General features: G+C 34.6%; 1 protein-coding gene across 1 annotated transcript; it reads right to left on the bottom strand.

Annotated features, from left to right (window-relative positions):
- Positions 1–6,379: 6,379 nt before the first annotated feature.
- On the bottom strand, positions 6,380–9,591 carry LOTGIDRAFT_151916 (hypothetical protein; the record flags this gene model as incomplete). Its single annotated transcript, XM_009045414.1, has 5 exons — positions 6,380–6,426; positions 7,088–7,263; positions 8,610–8,635; positions 8,853–9,055; positions 9,345–9,591. 5 exons carry the CDS (start codon positions 9,589–9,591, stop codon positions 6,380–6,382), a joined length of 699 nt encoding a protein of 232 aa, XP_009043662.1.
- Positions 9,592–11,384: the final 1,793 nt, after the last annotated feature.

Below are 11,384 nucleotides of genomic sequence, written 5' to 3'. Positions count from 1 at the left end.
TATTAGCCATTCAGACTCTCAGAAAGAAATGCAGAGATGACAAACCAACAAACCTTGTCATAGAATAGCACTTATTGTTCCGCAAGTCTACCAAAAAAAGTAATATTAGGTTTGTGGACTCTCTGAAAGAGATGCCAAGATGACAAAACTAGTCACAAGTGGCACTGATTAATCTATTAAATCTACAATATCATGCCACCATGTTTAAATACTAGTTGGGTCTCAGATACAAAATCCTCAACAGGACAGCTTATTTTGGAAAAATTTCAATATAGAACTTAAAGAGATTATAAACAGGTTTCCTAAATTATTTATGTGTATAGCATAGTTTGAGTGCATTTGCAGGAACCACAGATGTTTGATTGAACAATTGAATGGTGCAATATCAGTGTCCCTGATACACATAAAAAATGTAGAAAACCTCTTTTGATCCCCTTGAGTAAAGTAAGCAAACTAGACTAGCTAATTGAATTTGAAAAATGAAATAACGGAATATTCATTGATATTTGATGTTGTTAGATCATGTCAAACAATAAAATTATTGACAATATGATGTATATCTGTCTAGTCGAGTTAGAATTAAATATTTTACTGTAGATATATCAAATCATTTTGTAATGTCTGTCAACAACCTTATACGATAATGTTTAAAACAAATAAGATTGTCTGCAACTAAATCAAATAGAAATGGAGCTTGATATTCTACTTTTCTGCTTTTAATTCTTTATGAAGATGGATGATGCCTTACAATGTGCAATGAGGGAACAAATGCACATCAGTGTCAACATTCGCACTTGAAAACAAAAATGGTTTTTCAATGTCCTCCCCTTCTTTTGATTGCACATAACAGTAATTGGTGTTACTGAATTTTCACCTCGGCCTATGTTTTCGTAATTGCAATTATATTGTTTTTACAACCACTTTCACCTACTTTCGAGAGAAATCTGGACAGGACAATTACTCCAAATTAGTATAAGAAAAGACTTGAAATTTACACACAAAAATAAAACAAAAACTTACTTTACTAAATTTGCTGTGAAAATCTAAGATCACTACCAAAAAACAGCCTATTGCAATCCTAACGTTTCAATTCACCACTTAAAACAAAATCTTTGATATTATTATTTGAAATTATATTCCATAATATTGTCTTGTGTTTTGTTTAACAAAATCTTTGACTTCAAAATGAAAATATAACAAAGTTTACAGTAGGATTTCCAATATTTTATATTCCACAAAATAGAACTAAACAATCACCGGACCAGTTTTCAGTTTCAATTAAGATTCTTTCCTTCAGTACTAATTTTCCAGTTGACCCATCTGTAAATAGATACGGATAATCTGGAAAAGATCAATGCCAAGAGGTTTGGCCAAAGACCAGCCAGTAGAAAGGATCCTTAACTGAGAATGTAAGTTGTTATCCTTGTAGAATAAAGTTTCTTTTGAATTTCCAATATTTCATATTCCACTCACTGGACAAGGAGGGTTTTCATTCAACTAAAATCCAATTGTTTTAAACACTAAAAATGTCAGTGTCTTTTAGAGTTATCCTATGGTATTTCCTGGTTTTATTTTTCACACATCTATATTAACAGACATTAGAACTGGGTAATACAACAAAAACTTCTTTTGTCTGTGAAACGGAAATGGATAATGTTCTTTCAATAATCCATGGTTTCATTGGCAAATCCTAATTGTTCAAATAGGCTACATGTCAAAATTGACTCCAACAATTGATTCATTCAAGAAAAAAATATGTTACTACTAAATTATCAAATTTGAACAGCTAACTTAAATGACTGAATAATAGCTTATACAATCCAAACTGTACATATTATACACATAGCCTACGCTTGAATCACAAATAAATACTGTCTTCCATCCTCTATCATATCCAATAAAGCTTGTTTTATAACTAAATATTGTATTATGAACACTCTAAATTAGCCTGGTATAATCTGAACACCTGCTGTAATACTGTCAACTACGTAAGGTGATAATTAATTATTAAATATTTGATTGAGAGCCTACAATATCTGGATTTGTCTTATAATTATCCCTCATTACCACTCTATCTTTCCTAAACCAGACTAGTAACTCGAAAACACAGCCCACACACACAAAATATTATGTTCAATAACAGAACATCTAGTGGTAGAGTCTTTAAAGGTACATTGTTGTCTAAATATTGACTTTACAAGCTGACAGAGCTCAATTTCAGCTCTCTGTGTAGATGCCTCTATACTTTCTTTACCAAGAGATAAAGCTCATTATTAGTCCTATATCGGAATGTATACTTTACCAGCTGAAGGAGTATGATTTCAGCTATTTATATAGTCCTCTTCCTGAATACATACTTCACAAGCTGACAGAGCTCAATTTCAGTTTCAGATAAACAAATTCAGATAGGATTGAACACTTTTTTAATCCTCTGATCTGTTTGAGACTGTAGCAATGAGTGACAGTGGTGCCGTTCTGTCTGCCCAGTATGGGCATTTCTGTAGTTATTCTACTTAAAAGTAAGCTGGTATTCTTATGTCTGATTCAATGGGTTTTGGGGTATCTATTGATCTTTACTGGCAATTTGTGGGGAACTGATCAAAATACTCCTTTCAGTTTAATTTATGCTGTAGATGCAGTTTTAGTTTTTTAGTCTTCAGGGATTAACCAGGTAACAAAATGTTATTGCTGAAAAAATTTTATTAAAAAAAATTGATTCTGGAAATCTTGTGGAAAATTGCCTTGCAAGATCTTTTTTTTTTTAAACCTAATTCACAAGATCTATGAAGATCCATGAAAATCAGTTGAAAACCAGAAAAGCAATCTGCCCTCAATTCTCAGTTTATCTTTTGTTTGATGATACACCCAAACAATGGATTATATATCTCAAGCACTAATAACTCTCTCAATTATCACTTTCACCATGTTAATAAGCTCGCAACAATTAACTTTTTAATCTAGGTCAAACAACAGAAACATTCATGATACGAAATAAAGATGTTTAGTGCTGCTGAAGTGAATAATCGTTATTCAACTGAAATCTCATCATCTAAGCTACGTATTCTCGATACTATCTTTGAGTTAGTATGTCCTAAAAACAATGTTAGAAGCTAAGACCTTGGAACATCCTAGATTAAAGTTTCAAATTTTAGAATTTTCCACTGTTTATACAAACTACAACAGACAAATTGTGAAATTCAAACTATTCCCAAATCTCATTTATTTCAAATTTCCAACTCCTCTGACATTATAAATCTGATTATAAATTTAAATTTTTAAAAGAAATGAAACTTTAGAACTTCAGACACCAGACAGCCAAATAAAATCATAAACCTTCTTTAGATTTCAACATAATCTGGTGGATACAGTTACCCTATGGATTCTCTGTCTAGAGTTAAGAAAAACTAGATTCTGATATCATCCTTCTAGCAGGTGCTTGAAATATACCCCTTGACAAACTGTTAATGTCTATAAATTGCCTTATTCTATTCCATCTGCTTTACGAGCATCGTCTATGAGAAGCCTTGAACCAATAGTCAGGAAAGAACATGAAAATAATGTCTCAAAATCAACCACTTGTAGCTTTGATTTTTTTGTGTAGCTTCTTTGGTGTTCAGATTCTGTATTCTTGCACCAAGGTCCTGATTTTTTGATGGAATCAGCTAGTCTGAGTCAGCTAATGAAATACCATGAAATACCTAAGAAAAGTAAGGAGCCCCATATTTTAGAGGGCATAGGGGTCCAAACAGCAGATGGCAAATTGGGTGAGCTAGTGCTATTCAAATACCTGTTGGTACTGATATATGAATGACTACCAATTCTCCTGATAAGCGAAACAATATTGATTCCATTAACTAATTGACTGATGACTGCAGAGATGAAAACAGAATCTATTGTAATTAAAAATAGTAATTAAGCAGAGTAATTAGGATGGATTAATTAAGTTTGATTACATGCTACAAAACTCCATTAGCTCTCAATATCATCATTTATGTGGGAAGAACAAAGACAAACACATATCACCTCAATCAGCACCAGAAACAGTAGAGTATGAAGGGGGAGGGTCTGTCATAGGACTTATTTTGAAGCAAAAATGAAGCCCTCTAAATGCTCATCATCTCAGACGGCCTGATGTTCGCTGGTGTTCATCTATATTCACAATTATCCAGAATATGTTTAACCATTCTGTCACTACCCAACAGCAATGCAATATTCGGCCCCCCATTTCATAGAACCATAGTTCTAAAGAAGAGTAACTCTACTCACCTTGTAGGGGTTCTTGAAATCTTGGAGACGTCTCTGGCTGCAGTGACTGCAGTTTTTCAAGCAAGGTGACTTCGAGAATCATGATTCCGATCCTGCAGACCAGTGTAGTTCTGTAAGCAAGATTGTTTCAGTCGAATTTTGTGAGTAGCATCCGCAATGCTCGGTTCTTTGACCTTCATAAGGGCATTCCACTTCGAATGAATTTATTCGTGAAATAAGAGATCGAATGACATGCCTTGACTGCTTCTTGGTTTCTGACACAGTTGAAAGGAAAGTGTAATATCGTCTGATTTGACCTCATCTGAAATCAGTTGTTTATAACTGAAAGGTTTTCAGATGATTTGTAAACTTGAGAAATGATCAAGATTTGGCGGGAAAGTGCACGGTGACTGATTAAACCTTCTAAATAAAACGCATAGCGAAAATAAACGTAACGAAACTATTGTTTTATAGGACGGTGATAAACGTGCGATGAAAAGAAAAAACCCAAAAAATCGTTAACATTAGTAATAAATGTTAATAAAAAATCGAGATGATATTGGCCCTACCCATATCACCATTATTATAAGATATAGTCAGGTATTCGGTAATCTTCGGAAGTTTCCGTAAAGCTGAATCTGAAATGTTGCAGAACGCCAGCGTTTTATAGCCAGCTAGTTACCTTCCCTTTTTCAAATGAGATAAAAATCCAGGAGCGTATCCTGAAAATACCTGAGAAGGGAGGGGATGAAAGGTGTCTCCAAGGCTAGACCCAAAGGGCCGCAGTCTCATGAGCACGGGGGTCACAGCAGCCAACGGGTTTCAGGTGGTCTGGGATATATTTTGAGCTTAATTTTTACTTCAAATTAAAAACTTTCATGGCTCAATGACCCTCCTTTTAATACGCCACTGCCAACAAATGCTTGTTTTCTGCTGTTTCTTGTGATCTAAAAACATTGTCGAAACAGGCCTACCTAAGTAACAAGTATATAGTGGTTACTTCCCTTGGATAAGAATTCCAATACCATGCTTCAAACTAGCAAGGCACACGAAGGTGAAAACAGTGACGAGGTAACTCTCGGGATATTTGAGTAGTACTTCAAGAAAAATTTTTGCTCGAAATCTTGTCTTAACATATATTTCTATTTTCTTTTGTTCAATTGTCAGGTGCTAGTGCTGGACATGGGCTATAGCCCAACCAAAGGGAAAAAGTTTGCATCATTTGCCTCCATTACACTATAACCTGACCTTGGTATGGTATTAAGTATGTAATATGGATTGGCTAGGACGTTAAGAAACATTTTGCTCGAATCTTGGTTACACCACACGATTAGTGGTAGCCGGTTTTAATCTCGATTGGTATGTGAGAGTCTGTAACCAGACTTGGGGCAAGTCATACATCCGGAGTTGCAATGGTGTATGGGGTTTAGTTGCAGTAGCGGAATTGGACGGCTGTCTTACGCCTCTGGTGTATTATTTTTCATTTTTTCATTGTGCCAGTATGTCTTGAAATAAAACACTGCTGTTTCAAGGAAAGTTTATTAGTGAATTCAAATTTTACAATTTTATCATTGAAGCAAATACATTTCTCAGTTCTATATGATGAAATGAAGGTTGATCTAATCTTAAATAAACTGACAATTGTAATAACTTTTTAGTAAGAGTTTCAATTTAACATACTTGGTTTAAACAATATTTTATTCATTGATAATACATTTAAGGTTTTACATAATAGGCCTATAAATCAGGCTTCTGAAATTTGCAGAGCCATCACCTAATCTAAATACTCTGATAACAGTCAGTTTGTTTTCTGACATAATTTAAATCGTTCTATTCAGTCAGGCTATATTCTCCGTCATAAAAAAAAGATTGAAAGGAAATCAGGAAACAGTAAGGAATTTTAGGAGATTGGGGGTAATGCAATCAATCAATCAAGGTTCCTAACAGGGTAATAGAAAGAAAATTAGCTTGCCAGACAAGATAACGTATGCCCACTGCTAGCTGTCAGAAATCATGATACAGTCTTAAATAAGAATTAGATCTTCATAATGCAATTGTAGTTTGAATTTATTCTAATAACTATAACATCACACCAAAATTAAGATCAGATTCGAACTTGTCCAAGATCTCATCATTATACAAATGATACAAAAACAGCCATTACATCCGCCTCTGATGCACCTAAAATATACAAAATATTCCTGGATCCATTGTTCTTAACTTGATTACGAGAGCACTACCCATCGGAATCAGTTTTCGAAATCGTTATCGATTATCGATTCCATCCTCAACCAATCAACATACAAAATTTCATCACGTGAAATAAAATTATATTTGAACCTTGAGGTCACACGAGACAAAAGTCATGTGTAAAAGCATCATACACTATGTTACTTTTGAACAATCGTGTTCAGCTAATGAAAACTTGCACACATAACAATGTTTTTTTGTTTTTTTTTCAACGGACAAAACTCCGTCCCCTGTGCCTAGCTCTAGATTCGGACTAGTTATTGGCGTGGATTATTTGATTTTTCTAGACTTTGTAAAAGGACGTCGATATTTAAATGCTCCAGAATCAGATTGGCCTGTCTAGTAAGCAAGATGGATTTTTATAAATATTGTAAAGGGTAGTCGTATTATATAGGTGCTCAAGAATATGAAAACCATGACTCTCTAACGACATTTAAAATTACCATTTTATGTTTAATATGGCCATTTAGGTTCTCACGACAGCCATCTTGAACGTTCGTCAAATTAACCTTTTTATGCTAATGAAAAAAAAAAGGAACGAAAGTAACGATACCAGCCCAGTAATATTCTATTGTTTGATTGCTTCACCGACCTGTTTCAAATATTGTTTTATTTGCAGTACTACTGTAAAGGAAGGCCGGCTCTGCATAATCTTGATCAAAGTTACAAAAATTGCCCTCCGAATCGACAATCACTGTCCAGCCATAATTCGTGTTACAGTTATACAAATTATTCTGCGTTGTTGTGTAAAAACGACGATTGGCTTGTCTGAAATAAAATTGAAAAAAAAATTAAGCATTGTATAACTGCATCCTATTCTGCACCTTATTGACTAATAAAATTAAATGAAATAGAGTTTTTCCTTATTAATGTAAAGAAAAGAAATGGAGTTTTATATCATAATTTTCTGTGCCTTATTGGACTATTGAAAAAGGGCAAAAACTCATACTAAATATTTTTCGATTTTTCTGATTTTCAATAGGGTTTATCCTTTGGTGATAACAAACACCCATGCCAAGTTTCGTCACAATCCGTCAAGAATTGTGCCTTATAGAGTGATAACGAGCTAAAAATTGAACGCGTTTTCAAGAACAAGGACAATAACTCATACTAAATATTTTCCGATTTTTCTGTTTTTCAATAGGATTTATCTTTGGGTGATACTTAACACTCATAACAAGTTTCGTCAAAATCCGTCAAAAATTGTGCCTTCTAAAGTGTTTACGGGCTAAAAATTGAACGCGTTTTCAAGAACAAGGGCAATAACTCATACTAAATATTTTTTCGATTTTTTTGATTTTCAGTAGGGTTCATCCTTGGGTGATTACGAACACTCACACCAAGTTTTGTCAAAATCCGTCAAGAGTGTTTATGGGCCACTTTGGACGGACGGACGCGATATACGCGTTTAAAAATGGGTATAATAAGTCTATCTTTCTGTAATCTAAACGGTAAAAAAGCAGTGACTCAGCTACTATAAGAAACTTGAACTGAGTCCAAGAACCCTAACCCCACAAAAGAAAGGTCACAAAATTAAATAATATATAAATGAGTGAATTAGCATTGACGATAGACGGCGAATCTGTGTATCTTCCATTAACAGGCATTACATTGACTTAAAGAGGGGTCTTATAAGAGCATCAATGGTGTCGGTAGTGAGTTGGATTATCGTCAGCTAGGCGTCAGCAGTCGTGGGTTCGAATCCTCGAAGGTAAGAAAAATTCTGATGCCTGTGTCTGTGCTTCCGAGAGTTGGATCGGTGTGGCTTTCACCCCCTAGTATAACCCTAAACCTAAGTTGAGCAACTGCACAAAAGTTAAGTAACAAACCCCATCATAGAGAAGAAAGCAGTGTTCGCCGAGGCAAGGTCGGTCCAGTTGGAACTTAGAAGACGACTTGGATGGAACCAATTGTCCTTTGTAGAATCTACACCATTAAAAACCATCTCTACAACTTTGTTTATGCTCTTGTAAAAGGTCAATTTCACCTAAAGAATAATGAGTAATGTACCAGCTTCATGAAAACAACAATTATCACAAAGTCCTTTCTCTCACATGTTCTTAATGCAACGGTAAATGGCATTAAAGATTGATGGTTTTTATTTGCATCATTACCGTTTTCCGCCAGATTTCTGTGGTTCCTGTAATTAAAGGGATGCTTAGCCTTATACTTTATATGACGTCACTATAGCACAATATGCTTATATAATTAGAGTTTCACCCGATGATGTTTTGACTGAAAATGCGACCACTGATTCACATATGTACAAGTTTAGAAAAACCCTTTACATTTCCTTTAATACTTTTTAATCATCGACATTAAGTCCACCTAGAAAAGCTATTGTAAATTGTACTCACTTTGTTAATAGAAGAGAAAGACCACACGAACATTCTTTTGGTTTTGAAATGGTTGCCACAAGGAAGATGATACTTTATGATAGAAAAACAGTGTGGGTTGGCGGTTCTAGGATCGTCTCCATCCGTGGAATCCCACACGTCTAAAATTTTCTTACCGTTTCCACTTTCCCCGCGAAATACCAACTCCCAATCTCCGTCTTTAACTGAAACAAAAACTGTAAATTATGTTTTGTTTTGAATGGTGTCTCAGACAGGCAAACATTGGTTATCTTTGCTAGATGGATTATGTCTTGCGTTACGGAAGTATGTAAATGCAACGATTTGAGTGGATTGTACGCTACCGAATATAGCCAATCAGATCAATTTGGCTGCGGGTGTAATTGAAGGTTATTATAAGAAATAATATAGCCTACAAGAAACAGTTGGCTATTGGAGTCCTGACATTATATGAAAATGGGTGGAGTATTACTACTATTATTATTAGTGTCTTACCTGTACTCTGTATCTCAGTGTAATAATCAAAATCTTCAATCTCCGTCAAATAAGTCCCAAAGTCATGGAGACGTTTGTCATAAAGAAGACACGCTTTATTTTGCTGTTTATAACTAAAACTACGGCATTCTGTTAATTGAGAACAACGTAACCCGCAAACTAAACGATCTATTCCCGTATAAACGTTTAAAAACATGACACCCCTCACATCATTTCCCGCAATTTTAGTATACAGATTATTTCTCATTTCCATGGAAACTCCGCTATAAAATATCCATTGGTATAAAATCCTTAGAAAAATATTTCGATACATTATACAAAATTTTTAACTTTGGAAATTTAGCAAAATAAACCGGTGAAAGTTGATTTTATTATTATAAGTTTAGTCTTTGTCTGTAGGCTATATCTAAAAGTCTATATCTTGTTAAATAACGAGATAATGCAGTCAGCCCAAATTAGTTGACTTAATAAAATTTCACTTCGCTCCAATTGAAAATACATAAGCATAAGCATAATATGATTCATACGATTTAGTAAACTTTAGCAAACACACTATCTATCCATTCATTTTAATGATCTGTTAATGGTCCGTTCTTTAGCGTCACCTGTTTTCAATATTAGTGATTTAAGCCGTTTAAAGATCTGTAAGACCTATAACAAAATATGCAAGCTTAGTGTTGGGAATCTTTTATATATAGGAAGATCTATCATAGGCTGACCAATCACTAGTAATCATGTCCCGCACCAAAAACACTGCAGACACAGGAATCGGCCTACTGATAAAAACGCGCCAATCTGACGTCTGCTGGAAACTAAGAAATAATTGTCCTAAAAACGTTTTCCGGCTCACGGAATTCTCTGAGTAATCTATGTTTTGATTAATTCAGATTTTGTTACGCTACAATGAGGCAATTTCCACAATGATTGTTACAAAACTGAATGCATGTCAACTTCCCAGGCCAAGATATTGATCTATCATCCGAATGTCATTGCAATTGAAATTTCTATCTTTTAGAGTTCTGGGACCGCGATTTTTAGGCAGTCATTGTTCCTAAATATGAGCATCTAATATGATGCAAAATGGCGACAGCTCGATTTTTTGTTTCTACGGACGTAAGGTGCAGGAATCATTTCTCTCCCCTACTCTCAAATGAGGGGATTTATTGCCTCTCTCTTGCATGACGATTCTGTGGTCCCTTATAAAGCTACCCTAGCCATTTCCAATGATTCCCAGAAATGACACTGCTAAATCCAGTGATCGATCATATTGATCTGCTATATGCCACTGAAGTAACTGAAGAGAGGCTGTGAAGACCTTTGGTTTGTGATATTGATGGAGTAGAAAGGTTGTTATGATATATAATAGTGATATTGACCGGGCCGATTTTAATATCCTGTTACCTAACAAGATTCTCGTTATCCAATCAAAACCTGATTTCCAAATTACTACTGACATACAAACTAGGACTATTCATCATAAAGAACACAATTCTGATATAGGTTACCTGGAATTCAATTCCAAAGCGGACATTAACTTGACATCTACCAACCAACAAAACCAACCAACCAACCAAAGTTAATTCTTGTGGAGTATTATTAGTCCTACTATTCGTTATTTTACTGGCTTAATGAAATTAATTTTTAAATCCAATTGTTCTGTGTAGGATTAAGGTTAAGTTTTACGCCATCATATGAAATGAAAATTTATGTCCCATTGTTCTTATCTTACTGGGTTTTACATCCACTCTTCTTTTAAATTCTTGTGTTGATTAAATGAAATCGATATATACGGCCTATTGCTCTGTAAATTATTGCGGCAATGAAATGAAATGGAGTTTTAAGACCTACTGTTCTGTAAGTTATTGCGTCAATGAAATGAAATAGAGTTTTACAGCGTAGTTCTCTGTAAGTTATTGCGTTAATGAAATGAAATGGACTTCTACATCCTACTATTCTGCAAGTTGTTGCGTTCATGAAATGAAATAGATATATACGGTCTATTGCTCTGTAAGTTATTGCGGCAATGAAATGAAATGGAGT

Source organism: Lottia gigantea (assembly GCF_000327385.1).
Source record: "Lottia gigantea unplaced genomic scaffold LOTGIsca_1, whole genome shotgun sequence".
NCBI classification, from domain to species: domain Eukaryota; kingdom Metazoa; phylum Mollusca; class Gastropoda; family Lottiidae; genus Lottia; species Lottia gigantea.
Note: the sequence above shows the minus strand (reverse complement) of the source record. Positions and strands in the feature narration are given on the sequence as shown.